The 17639-nt window shown below is 44.1% G+C and overlaps 1 protein-coding gene across 4 annotated transcripts; it reads right to left on the bottom strand.

Annotated features, from left to right (window-relative positions):
• Window positions 1-833: 833 nt before the first annotated feature.
• Window positions 834-16999, bottom strand: col8a1b (collagen, type VIII, alpha 1b). 4 transcript variants are annotated; one of them, XM_023420319.2, is made up of 4 exons: window positions 16881-16999; window positions 5715-5872; window positions 4180-4451; window positions 834-3767 (listed from the first exon to the last, which is right to left on the bottom strand). In XM_023420319.2, the coding sequence occupies exons 3-4, from the start codon at window positions 4445-4447 to the stop codon at window positions 1819-1821; spliced, it is 2217 nt and encodes a 738-aa protein (XP_023276087.1). In that variant the 5' UTR covers window positions 4448-4451; window positions 5715-5872; window positions 16881-16999; the 3' UTR covers window positions 834-1818. The 4 variants fall into 4 exon arrangements, with proteins under 4 accessions (XP_023276087.1, XP_023276086.1, XP_087033840.1 ...); XM_023420318.2 differs by lacking the exon at window positions 5715-5872 and having other exon boundaries at window positions 16881-16991; XM_087177714.1 differs by lacking the exon at window positions 16881-16999 and having other exon boundaries at window positions 5702-5872.
• Window positions 17000-17639: the final 640 nt, after the last annotated feature.

The raw sequence follows: 17639 nt of genomic DNA, 5'->3' as shown, positions 1-17639 counted from the left end.
ACAGCATAGCACAGCACAGCTTAGCTAAGCAGCAGAAGTCTTAACTTTGTTAATGTACTTGTTGATTGATGTCTTGTTGTTGTAATGTTTGCTTAGGTTGTGGTCAGTCGTACAGTTAATCGGGTACTCGTATGTTCACACGCATAGTAGTACGTCTCAGTTCTAGAACCTGCATGAAGCTAACCCCCCCCCCCCAACCCGGTACCTTTAGATTACATGAGCTAGGCTAACAAAGAAACTCACACCTTCCCTCACACACACACTAGGTGGTTTCAGCGGCCATTTTGAGTAGTTTCTTTGTTTACTCTGCTCCATTGTAAATAAATGCCTTCAAGTATAACTACTAGTGTGTTTAATGTCGCACAAGCATGAATATTGCCAACCTCTACTTGGTAGAATTCCAATCCTTCGACTTTAACTTACTGTTGATATGGTAATTTGGTTATAGTTAGTAAGCTAACGGTTAATCAGAGTTCCAGGTAATAAATTGAGACTAAAACCATATTGGCTATTTTGCCTATTAGTTTAGGCTGGTACCCCGTGAACTTTAATTCATTTTAAAGTTATTATTTAATATTAATATTTTCTTCATTTATGATAACCGATAAATTGATAAACGACCGAAATCCGACGTATTCGGTGTCCGGATCGTGAGGTAGAGCTCAGACCCGACGAGTCCAATTATTCAGTGACTATACACTTTGTTTTTGTATACTTTAGTCAAAGAAAAACAAATTGCTGCAATCGAATCGTTAAAGAGTAATATATTATATACTGTACGCAGTAACTAGTAAAAGTAAGTCGAGACAATGAAAATCCAGTCAAGACAACTGTTATTTATTTATTTATTCAAATTCACCAGTAAAAGCAACACAGACCAAAATTCACATATTTAGGCACAATTTTCTATTTGCTTATGCACCGTTGTCCAAAGTTCAAAAATATTTCATCTACAGTTTCGACACCTAAACTAAATATAAAAACTGTAAATACTGACACGGATGGGTGTATAAACATTGTTGAATATTTGTCTTCTTTTTTGCCACAGAACCTGTATGCTGTGTTCTGCATTTTGGAATAATTCCCGCCGTTTAAAAAAAAACGCAACGATCCCGAGTAATCAGTAGTCAAACAAATAAATTACAGAAAATATTGACAAACTGACAAAACAAATCCATGACATCAAATAGTCAAAAGGAAAGAATCAAAAGATAGTCTGCCAAATTGTGGGAAAAAGTACTTCTTCTGTTCTGTTCTGGACTGCTATTTCTTGTATTAAAAAGCTGCATTTTCCAAATAAGGTAAAAAGACAATAACTTAAACACTGCGCGATGGCCCAAAATACATAACCCGACTGTACGTTACCGTAACTTTGAGTAAACGCGTTGTACGATGAAACCGATATGATCTTATGTGCCCGATCTTCAGTTTATAACTGTAAAGCCGTTAAAAAAAATGAGTGAAAAGTGAATATAATTCTGCAACAGAAAGCCTCAATGTTCCAGGAATTATTCCAGGCAAGTCACAAACAATGATATACTGTGTACGTATGGATATAAGAATAAATGCGCAATGTAAACGTACGAGAATTATCGCGACTGAGATATCGGTTTATCGTTCTATACGCGGCGCCCTCGTTATTTTGTAACCGCTCTTTCCGAGACTCCGACGCTGCGCGTCAATACGGATGTGAAGATTTGATAAAGTATGTCGCTGTTTCTGAACCGTTTCGCTTGACCTATATATTGTACCTTTGAGCCCAAATATAAGATTTACCGTCGATGCGCCGTTATCCTCTCCCGTGTATATACGCGCTTCTCACATCGGGTACAATAAGTATCCGGCAAACACAGAGTGCACGTATTGACCGGCGTAAAGTCCCGCGGCCTGGTCCGACGGCAGCTGTATGTGCACGGTGTCTCCTTGTCGTAACGGGAGTACGGCGCTCCCCGAAGCCTGATCCAGCAAGCCCTTTTTGTACTCGTCGTAAGTGTACATCGCTGGCTCGTTGTTCTTCATCAGTGCCACCCACACGTTACCTCCTTTGCAGTGGACGTGGTAAGAAAAGTAGTAGACTCCCGGTACGCTACAGGTGAAAACGCCGGTTTGGGGATTGTAATCTTGATTGCCGTTGTGCAGGAGTTTGTCAAAGACTACCGGAGAACCCACGGGAGGGAACGGATTCGTGAGCTTAGCCGTGAACGCGGGCATCTCCGGACCGTTTCCGCTAATCTCACCTCCGTTCTTCCTGTAGCCTTGCTTTTGGCCGCCGTACGGGCCGGTCACGGGGAGGATCTGTCCGAGGTCGGGAGATACGGCGGGTAGTCCCGGAGGACCGGGAGGTCCGGGTTGTCCCGGTTGCCCCGGAAGTCCGGACGGGCCGCCGGGGCCGGGATTACCTTGAAGGCCGACGTGACCGGGGGGTCCCGGCTTTCCGTCGCCGGGATAGCCGGGTTTGCCGGGCGGGCCTGTCTCGCCTTTTTGTCCCGGTAGCCCGGGAGGTCCGATCGGCCCCCCCGGTCCCGTGAGCCCCGGGATCCCTTGCGGCCCCTGGTGGCCCGTCTCTCCGGGTTGTCCCCCCTCTCCTCTCGGTCCGGGTAATCCCGCCGCGCCGGGGGGACCGGATATACCCCTGACGCCGGCTTCTCCTTTCGGTCCGATGGGCCCTTGTAAACCCCTCTGTCCGGGTTGCCCGCCCTCTCCCGACCTACCCGGCAGTCCCGGAAGACCCGGAGGCCCTAATTCGCCCTTTATTCCGGGATTTCCTTTCGGTCCTCCGGCGCCGTACTCTCCCTTTTGCCCCGGGAAGCCCAGACTGCCGGGAGGTCCTATCGGACCCGGCGGGCCGGGCCTGCCGCTGGGACCGGTGGGACCGATGACGCCCGGGAGACCTCCGTGACCTCTATCGCCTTTAGAGCCCGGAGGTCCGGGAAGACCGGTGTGTCCCTTGTGACCTTTAGGTCCCGGAAAGCCCGGTTTACCGTAGCCCGGCGATCCCGGACCCCCCGGCAAACCGGGAGGGCCCGGTTCCCCTTTCCCTCCCGAGAGCCCGGGTTGTCCTCTAAAACCGTCTTTCCCTGGTTTTCCCATTCCCGGCGGGCCCGGCGGTCCCGGATGACCTCTGTCGCCGGGTGAGCCCGCCGGTCCCGGCTCTCCGGGAGGACCGGACTTTCCCGGTATCCCCGGTTGCCCGGGGAGACCGTTGAGGCCGGGCGTACCGATGCCGGGCATGCCCGCGTTTCCGGGCGGACCCGGCGGTCCGCCGGGCCCTTTCAAACCCGGCAAACCGGGTAGACCGAGTCCTTTGTCTCCCCTGGGGCCCGGGGGACCGGGTATCCCGGGTGGACCTTTTTGACCGGGCTCCCCTAGAGGACCCGGCTGTCCCGGCAGCCCCTGGCCTCCCGATTTCGAAATCCCGGGGAGGCCGGGGGGACCCGGGAGTCCCGCCGGCCCGGGGAGTCCGGTCGGTCCTTCGCCGCCGTTGGGACCTAGGTCGCCTTTCGCTCCCGGTAATCCGGGTCCTCCGGGTTTTCCCGGCAATCCCGGCATGCCGGGTTTTCCTATCCCCGGGTAACCTTGAGGACCGGGAGGTCCCGGCTTTCCCGGCGACCCTGGCATTCCCTGGCCCGGGAGTCCCGGGGGGCCTTGCGGTCCCGGCGGTCCCGTTATTCCTGGGGGGCCTTGAATTCCTTGCGGTCCCTCTCTGAGACCCTCTCCGCCTGGGCCGGGGGGAGGTGGGCCTTTAGCCCCTCTGGGAAATGTTTGACCTGAGAAAAAGAGAAAACATTTGGTAGACGGACGTGAATATCGACCCGCTAAATCCATCCGCACTGATCCAGACGTCTGTTTATTTAAAACGTTGAAGAAAATGTCAAATGTTTGTAGTAATCGTTTCTTATAACAGAGTGAATTAAAACTGAATAATGCAATTTTGAGGCGCTTTTTTTAAATCATGCGACTACGTTGCTTACTATACTATCTCGGGTTCGGCTTAATTTAAGGTTAGCCGATGCTAATGTGAAACTTGAAACAATATAAATTAGTGTTTTATAGTCTTTATTCTATTTTAACCTGGATTAATATAAATGTGAGTTTTCATCTTTTTATATTATTATAATTAGGATTGTCTTTTTATTAAACCGACATTAACTCCATTTTCGTGTAACTAGTTGAGCTCACCCTTGCCCTCAGTCAGTGGCCTCTCTTTGCCCATTTGCAAAGGCAGCTGTGGAAGCTCTTTTCCATACTGAGGCACTAATGGCATAAGTGGCATCTCGTTACCCAAAAACTGTTGCTGAGGATACCCGTCATTGTATTGTGGCAGGGGCTGGTGCTGTTGAGGCGGCTGCTTGTGTCCGTAATACGCCCCGCCGTGGGCCGGGCGTAATAAACACAGCTGGAACGCTGTGACGAGTAGAGACAAAGACTGGAGGGGTACGGCCGCCATTTTTCTGCAAGAGAGAAGAAAACAAAAACTATAAATGTGATAAGCAGATAAGAATTTATTTTCCATCCAAGTGCAAGTATCCCAGTATTGGAATTCAAAAAAACATATTTCACGTTTAAGGTAAAAGCAATTGGAGCTACTTCACGTACTGCTCCGTATCTTGTGAAAATGTGTTTGTTGATTATATTTTGTATTATTAATCTGAATCCGTAAAGTAACCGGTGCCAGAAGTTATCAAAGGAATTCAATAGAGTTAAAAGTACAAAATTCCCCCTCTGGCTATGTGCATTTCATGTAGATCCAGAAGAAAATCCATTCTAACATTAACATAATGGATGGATAACATTCACATTTTGTGTAATAAGGACTTTTATCATAACATATGTGTGTGCCTGCGTCTTTCAAGCTTCACAAAGTCTTTCTGCTATAAAACTGTAGTCCCCGAGCCCGAGCCGGCTGGACAAACGGCGTTCGTATTAGTTTGTGCTCTGAAGAAACGGTTTCTGAAGCTGACCCTCCGGGACTTCTGAAACCCGCTGTGGTCAAACTGAAAAAGTAACAAAAATCCTCTCCTTCCCTGTGTTTACAGACGTGTAAAAGCCTCAGAGTCTCATATCCTTGACGTGAATTATATCGCATACATTGCTAAAACATATATCCTCGTTAAGAGGCCTCGCGGGGGACGCGGTCAGTTTCTGACATCATCCCTAATCCTTTAAACGTGTCTGTGCTAAAGAGATTGTGTAAGTGCTGCCAGCAGCACAGCGTGAAAATAAATAGTGATGGGTGAATGTATGTTTTCCACCTCTGTGGTATTTGTGTGTCCCGAAACAACCGACGAGATCAAAGTTTTTGGAGAGCTGAAACGATGGAAATGAGACATTTTTCCAGGCAATTATTTAAAAAAGCAATCTTAGTAGTGTCAGGCTGGAGATGATATTCCTCGCAGTTGATCTGCACACGGGTACTACGATCGCACTATGCGGCAAGGAAGAAAACCTCAGACAAGGGAAGGTGGAAATTTAGACTATTAATCTAAGAATTTCTAAATCTCTGGCCATGTTATATATGAATTTGATATTAACAATACAAGAGAGAGTTTGCTGCAACTCCAATCAAATCCATTTAAGCCTATTAACAATAACTGTACTTTACTGATTGCAGTTACACACAGTATTTGGCTTCACAGCATCGAGCGACACATGTTTAGCTAAACGGTTTCAAATAAATTGATTTCGTTTCATTTGTATTGACCTCCCGCCCTTACTCCTCTCAAACCGAAGGTCGTCGCCCCCTCTTTGGCCCGCGCCTCCTTCGTCCGGTTTCTCCCCTGGCTTCGGGTCGCTTCTTTGAGTCTTTTTCAAGGCATGAGTGGGACGGTGGCCATGCGCGGGATTCCAGCCGGGTGTTAGCTGCTGCTGAGCCCTGCGAAAATATGAATGTCAGGTTCAATGATGTCGGGTGGTGACCTTTTGCGGAGGCCTGGGGTTTGTAACGCTAAGCTGCCATACAGATACCGTTATGCTGAGACACACCCCTTTCCTTGAGGAATGTAGGGACAGGAGCTATTAAAAATAAATGTAACACAACTGTAAAATTACAGAAATGGATTTTTGCAGCCTGCCTGAGAGATAGATATCGACATGAAACATCACGTGGGCTTTGTAAGTGCAGACGATACCGAAACCTCGGGCAAAGAATGTTTTTCTCTAATTATAAAGGTTCTATATATCTGTTTCCGCAAATCTTCTGAAAAACAACAAAAACTGTAATCCGATGCCATAAACAAATCTTCATATGAAGGACTAAATGATCGCTTTTAATCCACCGTTATTTGGAGGCCTCCTAAAGCTAAAGATGATCTTTACGACGTATAGATCCAGCACCGGGGACAGAGACCGTAGAGCCTGCGCAGCTATGAGACCGCAAATAGCGAGTACGTACGTTTTGTGTAGCTGGCTTCTAATCTTAAAACTACAACCGTAAATTCCTGTGTTAATCACAATTGATGAAGCCTGCTCTAAGAAATTTTTTGTTTTCTGCAGCGTACTCCTCAATTATGTTTTCATCATTGAAGAAAAACTTACAATTTTAAAAACACTTTTGATTGCACAGAACTCAACTGCCAGGCTTTTAACCAGAACCGAGAGGTATGGCCTCCTTACGCTGGCCCCCGGTATGTTCGAGGATTGATTTGAAGACATTTCTGATTACTTTTTGATTTTTGATTACATTTAAGGTTCTTTGTGGTCTGGCTCTTAATAAATGCCTGTGTATAGTTTGAGAATCCGTTTTAATCCGTTCCAGAAGCCCGGAGTCTGTGTTCGGGGGCTTTAAACCTTTTCCTAAAACAAACATTTTCCTCTTTGATTCTTTTATTTTGTTGATTGTGAGAAGCGCTTTGTAGTTTTGGTTTTGTTCTATAAATAACAATAAAACTGAATAAAGATGCTTATCAAGTATCTTGAGAAGCTTAGGCCGGCAGCGGCGCGCGTAGACATCTGAATGGTCGTGCCCGATCTGTGATATTTAGCTGGTTTAGCGTGTATCTAAACGGCGATACGAGCATTGTTTGCTTCACCGCGGTTGAAAAACCGCAGCGACTGAGTTTCAGTGCCACATACTGATATCGTGACCAGACTTTTTGAAATGTTTCCCAGAACCCGAGTGCCGCAAACCGATCGTTTGTTAAACATCTTTTTTCAGATAGAGAGCCGGCGAGGGATTGATGCTCAAGTGTTGATCTTCTAAATTAAACATGATGTCACACATGGGGATGTTAAACTGACCGTCTCTGTACTCAAAGCCCTTTGCGCTCGTACAAAGCAAACTATTCTCTGCAGACAAAAAAGGAACATATGCTTGGCGAGGAAACCGGACGACCTCCGTAAAACAGTCGGCAAAACAAAGAGGACGGGCAGCTGCTTTGAAACACATGTTCCCTCCGACCTCCAAGGATACGTCACTCTTCGTGGCTTTCGGAGGCGAGGCGGACGAAAACACATCCTATCCCGATGACGGGACGAGCCGTGTGAGTAACAGAGCTTGTTTCGGGGGCTGGAAGCGGTTTTTGGCAGAGTTTCATCTGTGGTGACTGAATGTCTTAGAGACGCACGGGGCAGAAATACATCAATTCACAGTGAACACACTGAAGTGCTTCTCCACCAAAATCTGCTTGCTGTAGTGCTCTGGTCAGACATTCATATCTATCTTTCTATATGGATAGTTTAGATGAGGGAACCGTTTATTCGATCGCCTTGTGTTGTTGTGCTGTATATGAAGATCAGCTGCAGTTTGTTTTATCTCTTACGTTTTTTCTTAAGGAACTTGTTTTAATGATTGTATTCATTTTTCATTTGAACGGGGGTTCTGGGGGCAACTGAGAATTTTTCATTACTCGAAAAAGAAAATGGTTCCGCCCTCTGCTTTAACAGGTTATTTCCCAGAATTATTTTTTTCCAGCACAACCATAAGCTTTCAATTCTCTCTTATCAATCAGCAAACAAAGATTTATGGAGCTATTTAAAGCAAAAGCCCTGTGGAGCTGAAATTCCTTGTAGTATCAGATTTTTCACGGTGCAGCCAATGTTTCTGACAAAATAACTCTAACCGGAATTTGCACTGGAGAGTTCACGCGACGACCCGAGAGTTTAGTCTGGGATATCGTCAAGGGACTAAACCTGAAGTGTACGGATTCACACGGTCTTGGAGACCGGATGGTGTATCACGATGACTTGAAATTTCATATTTGCGTGACTCGTCTGACCAAAGTCGCAAAGTGATTCCTCCTTGTTTTTGTTTTTGTTTTGTTGTTTTTTTACTGAATGTGAGACCTGAAAATATCAGAGGCTGTGTAATTTCTCACCGGTTACTTGTTTTACTCGTAAAAGAATAAAATCAGATATGTGCCGCTTTGACTTTTTGGAGAGGGAGAACACGGCGCCATTTCCAGTTACAAAACATCTGCTTAGGACTATTTTTCTTTCTCGCGTCCCGGACAAAAATCCCCCTAAATCTAAAATAGAAAAAGTAAAGACAATTTGTCTTTTCGATACCAAGTACTGTAAATCTTAAAGTCCGCTTATCGTCCCGGACGGTTCGACTTTCGACACGATCTGTCCGATCTCGGCCCGATCGACCTCTGTGAGCTCACCTCCCGTCTTCCTCCCCCTCTGCGGAGGGAATATAGAGCATCCTTAACGGCATTGTGTCTGTCTGGTTTGAAAAGTGAAAACACCTCCTCAGTGGTGGAAACGCAGCTCGCCTCACAGTCTAAAGGTAACAGAATTCCAACAGAAACTGAAGCCTAAAAACTGCAAACCCTTTCCCTCAGTTGGGGGAAACGTGATTGGATAACTCTTGTATAACTCAAAGGAGACATTCCAGGGACAGATAACTGCTCTGTAGAGAGTGTTTGGATCAGATCAAATAATTTACGTTCATTTATCTAGAGAAGCTTTTAAGATTTCGGACACTTGATTTCTGAGTGGTGAGAAAAAGGGTGATGTGAGTTACTCGAGTTGCCTTCTTCACTGTTTTTGTTTGGTGTCTTTGATACATGAAGAACCCAACACCTCCCAGTCAGTGAGCTTAGTGGGGAATTACAGCTGAACCATCTGAGCAAAAGCACACATGTCACAAACTACAGTGTACAGGGACTAGACGAGACGGTGGGGGTTCACGTTATAAAATATATCTTGAGCTCACGTTACTGGCAGCTAGGAAACGCACTGCTATTCAGAAATTTGAAATTTGACATTTAAAGGCCTGTTACGATATAAGAAAGAATTGTATAAAATTTGGCCTTTTCACATTAATTTTGATTCACAGAAACATTTAAAAACTCTACAATGTATAGTTTATATGTAAGACTAAACGTCATGGGGGGCTGGTTTTTAACAGGACATAGATCTACGTTTCAACTGCTTACAGACTAGTGTTGCACTGTGTTGTACTTGTTTTATATTCACACGTTCTGTAGCTGTTGTGTTATTGTTGCATCATGTTACCAAAGGAACAAAAACTATCCCGCTGTATATGTGTAGACGGACGGCTCCGGAATACAAATCTGCGTCTCGACAACAAAGGATCCGTTTTTCAAACGACCTTCTTTCTTATTTTTTATTTTTTCCCCCCCAAGTCTTTTCATCTCGTACGTGAACTCCGCTTGGATGAAAACTCTTCAGACACCTCCGTACCCCTCTCGCCTGATGACAATCCCGTGCGACAAAGATTGCTTTGCCGACACTTACGACCGCGGCCGGCCCCGCTTGGTGATGAGCCACAAGTCTTTTATCACCTCCAGCTTGGCTTTGAAAATAATCAAATTTCCATTTCTCCTCTGTGTTCCTCTCCTGACTGATTCCAGATGGGGGACTCTACCGCTCGATAAACAAATGATGAGGAACAGAGGCGTGTCATTGCTTACAGATACGGGTGCCAGTCTTAATTGCTTGTGGTCAGGCCTGGCTTTTGTGTTTTAAACAGATCGCAGAGGGTCTTTCTCTTCCAATGAGAGCAGGCGGCAAACAGTGCCGCGGGACCGGGCTAAAGAGAAACTGTCACCGAACCAAAATAAAGACATTACTATCGAAACCGAGTGACTGTTGGTTATTGAGCGGCGTAGGTTCCTCTCATCTATGCGGTGAATGTTTAAAAACAAATCTGCTCAGGGAAAAAACTATTTAGGATCCCAGTACATAAAGTGATAAACGCAATTCTGTTTTTGCTATAGAAAAAAAAAAACCTTTTTCTGTTTTGTATTATATGCAAATATTACAATAGATGAATTTGGCATGTGCTTTTGTTTAAATTGACTTCTTCCTACACTCATTGCAGCTTGGGGTTCAGTATCTTGGCCTATGACACACTTCAACACACACACACACACACACACACACACACACACACACACACAGGAATGCAACGAACAGCTGACAGAAGTAGCTGAAGCTCCAAGACAACATCTGGGGAATGCACCTGTGTGTCTGTGTGTGTGTGTCTGTGTCTGTTTGCATGCATGTGTATGAGAGCTGTTGCTGTGTATTATCTAGCCTTTATAAGAAAAACATCTCTACAGTGATTCTCTTGGCCGGCCATGGGCGCTCAATCAGTTTCTGCAGGCAAAAGTCACAAGAGACACCTAAAACCAAAAAAACACCGCTGTCCGGAGCTGAAACGATTAGTTGATTAATTTACCGACAGAAAACAGACCGTGATTAATGGTTTCTATCATTTTTTTTCCAGAAAAACTGCCATAAATTTCCCATTCCCAGCTTTTGACGTCAAGATTTGCTGCTTCCCTTTGCATGGTAAATATTTCAGGCTATATCATTTACAAGAATTAAACAAAGCAAGCAATTTAAACAGGTTACTTTCAGATAAAGGGATGGGAGGGAAAAGATGCAGTATAAAATGTCAAGTAACGGTCTGAGATATATGGATATTTCAAAGCTACAGTTGATGGGAAATAATCACCTTTTTACCTACAATAACTTCAAAACGTACACATTCACATTCCGCTGGCAAATTATAGAGAAAGAAATGAACAATTACAGTGCAATCCAAGCAAGTAGTGTGGCCGGCGGTTCGGTAGAGGGCGCCAAACTCCGTTTCTATCCTACCTATACTTGTATCAATCTTGTTGACTGGTGTTTTCCACAACGTGGGTGGAGAACTAAATGTGCTTCCAGTGGTAAGAAAAGTCTGCTTGCTGGTTGATATACACACTTTTGTATAATCACATTTATTTTTGTTTTTTCTGTAATTAATACTGGATATTGGTTTTGTGCATCACATCTTTTATTTTCCATCTACAGTCTGCAGAGCAACAAGTTTCTCTCTCTCAATGCTGCATTACTTGAGCATATCCTGGACCTGAATCTGTTTTTCTTTTCTGAAATCACTGCCCTTCTGTCTCCGAGCAGGTGATTTATCCCGGCTCGATCGTCGAGAAACATTTTCATTTTCCCCCGCGATCCGGCTTATCTCGATGGGAAGAGAAAACATTGAGATTTCCTCACAGTATGTTGAAAACTGAGGCAAAATGTTCCGCCCGCTCCGGTTCTTCTCCGACCTATTTTGCTCTTTTTCAGCATTCCTTCACACCTACTCGATCTCTTTGCGGAACGAAGGCCGGAGTCGCCTTCGCAGACGTCTACCGCCTCGAATTCGACGAGGCAGACAACAGGTTAGCTGACCTTTAGGCGGGTTGAAAACCCGCACTTTAAGGTGGTAACATTTTAAACTCATGTTCCAAATAACCAAGTGACCATAAAGGGAAGTAGCATCCGGATGACTTTCAAAATGGCGGCCGTAGTGTTTGCTCACTGCTCCTCCAAACCTTTGGCAAAAGCATACCGACATGCACATAATTGCACCTACGCCTCCCTTGCATTTACACACATCCACCCAGTCTGCCCTACCGCTTCACCCATCTCATCCACAGATTTCCCCTCTCCTACGATTCTGGGAACCGCCGGTCACCGAATGCCTGCCCGCAATTTTCGTTTCAGCCAATGATCGGAGTGGGTGGAGAATTATTTTCCTATTAGCTTTGAGTTCTGTCAAAACACAGTATCTGGTGTCAGTGGACGGAACTTAATAGCAACTCAGAGCTAGGGAAGCGCTTCAAATTTTTACATAGCTCACATGTTCAGAGAAAAACAATCAATAGGAAACAAAGATGGGAAGAATATATTTTTGAATCTGAAACTATTTACTCTGATGAGAGCCTTTTTACACGACATGCTCCGCTATCTCGTGCGGCGGGAAAGAAACACTTGTGAGGTTTTTCAAACTTTTCCAAGTGCTCGCCTGAACTTCGTGCTGTTTTGCCACATTTTTATATTTTATAGGCAAATATTCAGATCTGATCACTTATACTATGCTTAAACCACAGACTCCCGTGTGGAATTCTGCGGTTTGCAGCTGCATAAATATATTTTGTGTACTGTGTAAATCAGCCTACACTGTTGAAGAGGCCACATGTTGTCTCCCTTCCTGTTTCCGAGCTTTTCCGATGAACGGTGGTGGAAAATAACTAAGCCTGTTTACTTGCGTATTGTACCTTACCTCTTTGCTTGTGACACCTTATACAAAGAAGTATTGTTTAGTTGGGGCCCATTGTCACATTTCCAATGTTATGTTATTCAAATATTAGGCGATAAGCCTAGATTCTCCAGTCCGTGACATTAAAACCACCGCGAAATAAGAGGGCGCGACGAGATGGCGTGATTAAAAGGGCGTCGGTCAAACATGAAACGATGGTGTGCGATGTGGAAAATGTGGAGAGAAAGACAACGGGCTTCTGATCAGTCTACACAGATCTGATGTTTTTGTCTGCCGCCATTTTCAGTCCCCTCTGTGCATGTTTAACACATGTACACAAATCGTCATGATTTATTGATTAAATGTGTTTCTGTTCCGTCTTGTTACGTTTTGTTTTTATTGAAACACAAACTTCCTGTCTAAACCAGGCTCCGCCTCGACCTGCTACAGCAGTAAAATGCTGCTTACGCTCTGGTGCATCAGGGGCCATTTTTTTGCAGATCAAGTACTTTTACTGTCAAATATATTTAATGATAATTTAAGTAGCGTTTTGGATACAGGACTTTAACCTGTCATTTTGGTATTTTAAGATTGTTGCACTGGTACTTCTACTTGAATACTCTTTCCGGCACTGCCGATTATTCCGATAAAGGCATAAACTGCCAAAAAGGCTCAGTCGCAAATTGACCGTGAATACCTCGGAAGACTTCCGACATCCTAAGATGAATGTTTTTACAATCTAAACGTGCGTGGGAGCAGTGTAATATTTAAAGATGACTAGGTGGTGATTATATGCTGTTTTGAGAGAAGGTTTCTCTGGGTTTATTGCTGACAATTACAACTGCAGCTCTCCTTCAAGTGATGAGTCATTATGGTTTTCAGTCTTCAGCGTTTGTTAAACTTTCTACTTTTTTGCACCCATTTCAATTTATTGAGATCATAAAATGGCCCGCGATCATTTAGGGCTTACTGCAACGCGTATAGATCCTCTGACCGGTGACAGCGATATATATGACGACAGTCCTGCAAAGCTTAATGTGTTACACAGTCGCACTGTAAAATATGCCACTCAGAGAAAAAATATGATCCTCCCTTTTCCTACTGTCCAGATGTTTTTGCACTGGAGTATTTACGAGGGATAATAAGGACTACAACTCTGTCTACTTAGGAGTTTAGATAAGAGACACTTTGCAATAAATCTGCAAAATTTTAAGTTGTAATTCCAGGATGGTGTATTTAAACTAAACTACCACTGGCTGCACACACAGAGGGTGAAATGGATCACTATGAGAGATTAATTGCTTGCAGAGTGCTTTTTTTGTTAACAATGCAAAATTACCACAAAAGTTTAAAGTTTCATATTTTGGGACGGTTCTGCACGGTAGCACACACATGGCCTCAAATCGCAGAGGCTGCAGCTGCAGGATCGAGAGACGCATTCTCTCCGAGCTACATAAACGCTTCCTGTTCGGTAGGTGAGAACTGTGAAGGAGTATGAGTGCGAGACGGAGACAGAAAATATTGTCGAGGGACATTAACAGGGTAACAGATATATGAAGTCGCAGCCTGCTGACGGATCGGTGTCAAACTCGGAAGCTTCGACACAGGTTTGCTTCTGCATCTTCTGCTCAAAGCAAACAAGTTTCAGCATCTCAACAACAACAAAAGCCAAGCTTAAGAAACTTTATGATCCGACGCCCTAAAAGTAAGTCATTCATCTATAAAAAAAAAAAAGCTAAACAAAAAGGAAATTATCACATTTCTCAGAAACAAAGAAATAACTGCAACCATAGTGTTATAAATCCAACAAGCGAGCTCCCTTAGCTTTGAATTGACTGGGTAATATGCTCGTTCGCTTTCTTGCTGAGGATTAAATGACAGGGTCAATACCTCTCTCATGCCTCTAGCTTTGTAAAATGTGGACAGAGTCAGACTAGGTGCTTCTCCCCAGTTTCCAGTCTTTGTGCTATGCTAAGCTAACCGGCTCTGGTATCGATCCTCTCACCTAACTCTGAAGGAATGTGAACGAGCGTATTTTGAAAAAATGTCAAATTATTCCTTTAAAAAGTGATACAAACCTTGGCTTGGCGTTAGCATTTTTCAGCAGTGTCTCAGCTCAGTGGAAAAAAACTGGTAAAGCAAATTGTTCTGGGTTATAATAATGACATACTCTGAATAAATAACCGACAGCCTCGATACCGTTACAAAAGAGTTGTAGTGATATTCTGCTGACTGCGCGAGTTCTTTTATTCGCCTTGAAGAGAGAGTTTATTGTGATCACTGTTCAGTATTTTAAAGCGACAGTAAATTTGCGACCAGCTGATGGTTTTGAAGCACATGTAAAACGTTTTTCTCTGACTGCACAGCAGAATTTTGTAAGGACTTGGAGTGGTGGAGCTTATCTGGGGCCAAAACTCAGGAGTTCACATGAGAAGATCCAGCTAGCCTCAGGCCTTTGGACACACTCAAACCTCAAAAAACAACACAATTGTATTTTTGGAGGACCTCTTTCAAATAGATTTATTTCCAGACCTACAACTATAAATCTTTAGGTAACTTCAAGCTGACGATTTGGATATGTAGTTCGGCCTCATAAACGGTGAATGGACAATATTATATTCAGTTTCCCAAAATGTATCATTTCAAGATCCAAATAACTATAAACTAACTGTTTGCTGAAGCGGGGAGAAATACTTTTTCCTCCTCTTTCTCATATGGAAAAAAACACAGCCCCAGAAAAACAAAACAAACACCCCCAAAAATGCATGAATGCATCTTGGGAGGTCTGATGGTAGGCCCAGACGTGGTGCCGCTATAGATGATAGTTCATCACCTCTTCCGACGCGAGCGGGTATACGTCAAGTGAAGGATCCTGAAGCTCTGCATTCTCCCGATTTGATCTTTCTCGACCTTCTCGCATCTGCATAACAGTGTTATGTGCGTTTCCGCGGCGCTGCTGCTTAGCGCTGGATGACAAAAATCCATAACAACCGTTTTGCTGATGCCAACAGCCCTTACAAGTGTTACGGTAATCAAAAACTTTCAGCGAGTTAATTGTACGACTTGTTTAACCTCAAGTGCGTGAGCTCCTTTAACCACATTTTCCCCTAATTAAGAGTTTTCTCTCTGAGAAAGGAAAAACATGATCACTTTAAATCAAGAGCTGGAAGTTAGAAACAGCTGCAAATGCTGACAGAAGATCTAACAAAGTTCCTCTCAGCTCCATAAAAACTGACCTTTCTGGTATCTGAAACTTCTTTTCCACATCTTCTACTCGCACAAAAAACATATCTGCTTTCATGCTATTGCAACCTACTTCTACATGCGAGTTATAGCGGCTGTTATGACACGTTTCCACTCACTTGCAGCGGAAAAAAGGTTCTGAAGAAACAACAGTCGAGCCTTGGACATGTTTAACATTGTGATAAATCCGCAGTTGGTGTGAAGCAGGGATTCCTGACTGTTTCCTGGCAGGTGCAGACTCAGATACTCTGTGATTAACTTACGTTAAGAGGTTAGAGAGGCAAAAATCAGACTGAAAACTGTCACGTCTGCGTGTTTTAGGTTGAAGATGAGTTGAATTAAGTTGCCTGAAAGATTTCCTGAAGCCCAAACTTTCCATCTCTGACTCATTTCTCAGAGCCAATGTGCTGCCAGAAAGCCTCTTTCAAAAATTGTCTCTAATCCTCTTTTCCTCTTATTTATGTGGGATAGTTAAAACTACAATAATCTCAACAGTGAATCCTGTTCTTGCTCAAACACTGGAAGAAAAAGTGCCTACGTTTTTTTTTTCTTTGTTGAAAGATATGCAACTAACATTTCTGAAATGTCAAGACATTCCATTAACTGATGCTAAATCCTGTCAAGATGCTGCACTATGCATTTATTTTAACAAGTTTAAGACAGAGTTATTCTTCCCAGGTGTCTCTTTTGGATTTTCTTTGCATTTGGAAAACTGTCAGACATTATCTGCAAAGACTTCTGTCAGCAGAGGCTCACAGCAGTGAGCTCTGTGAAATAGGATGTCTTATGAAACATTTTGGAAGTTGAGAAAATAATTTTTTTTTTTTTTGCTCTGCCTCTCTATTTCCATGTTCCTTTCTTTGGTCCTACTTCTGTGAATCACATGCAATCTCAAATCTCATGTATTGTTCCACAAATTCACACAGGAAATGTGTCAAGTTTGCCAAGAGAACAGGGGGAAATGATTCAGGCAAGACATTGCAATCAGACAACAATGCATGAAAAACACAAACTATAAGCTGTGTCATGCTCTAGGATTACTCGCCGAATGCTATTTCTGCACCGAAAAACCTAAACACGGCAGCCGCGCCGACCGAAACGTCATCCGATCCCGCGGTGCCGGTGGTGATGCATCCCTTACCTTTATGTGCGTGCTGCTGCTGCAGAGTGGAAGTATCACAAGGTTTTGAGGAGTCTGGGACAGACGCTGAACAGCAGCCCTGGTGAGGGTTTGGCTTTTATCTGCAGGTGGGTGGAGCTGCTCGAGCTGAGAGAGAAGAGAAGCACTAGATCTGTCCATGTATGTGAGAGAGGGAGGGAGGAAAACAGGGTCTGTGAGAGAGAGAGAAACCACTGCTGGGACTACATGTTTGCAGCATTAGAGGTTATTATATACAGAAGCAAACTGAGGGAAAAGAGAAAACCCAATCAGCTGCGCAACTATATATCACAAGGAGGAAGATTCTCGTTTGACTTGGACGTCTTAGTGCATTCTTTGCATGCAGAAAGATTTAAGGGCATGGCCTCACTTTGGTTAGCAAGCGCTGGCTGAGGTCAAGATTGAGCTGAGAGGAGGGGTTTTTGTGACTACAACAGTACTCACACGGTAGTTGACAAAGCAAATCTCACCACAATGTCCTTTTTTTTTGGGGGGGGACTTTTAAACCGACACGGACAAAACAATGGACTTTGTTACTCCTCACATTTACTTAGTATAAGAATTGTTCTTTCACCACATTCGAGCATTTGATCCATCAACTGGTGTAAAAGAAACTAGGAGTCTGCAGCCGTGCTGCTGCCTCTGTGAGGCTGTACTTCAGCGCAGCAGCACTTCAAGCTAAATCCTAACCTCAGCATGCTATCATACTCACAATGACAATGCTAACATGCTCATGTCTAG

Source organism: Seriola lalandi, unplaced genomic scaffold (genome assembly GCF_002814215.2).
Source record: "Seriola lalandi dorsalis isolate HSWRI2012SDOR001 ecotype SW California unplaced genomic scaffold, Sedor1 jcf7180002054630, whole genome shotgun sequence".
Lineage (NCBI taxonomy): Eukaryota > Metazoa > Chordata > Actinopteri > Carangiformes > Carangidae > Seriola > Seriola lalandi.
Note: the sequence above shows the minus strand (reverse complement) of the source record. Positions and strands in the feature narration are given on the sequence as shown.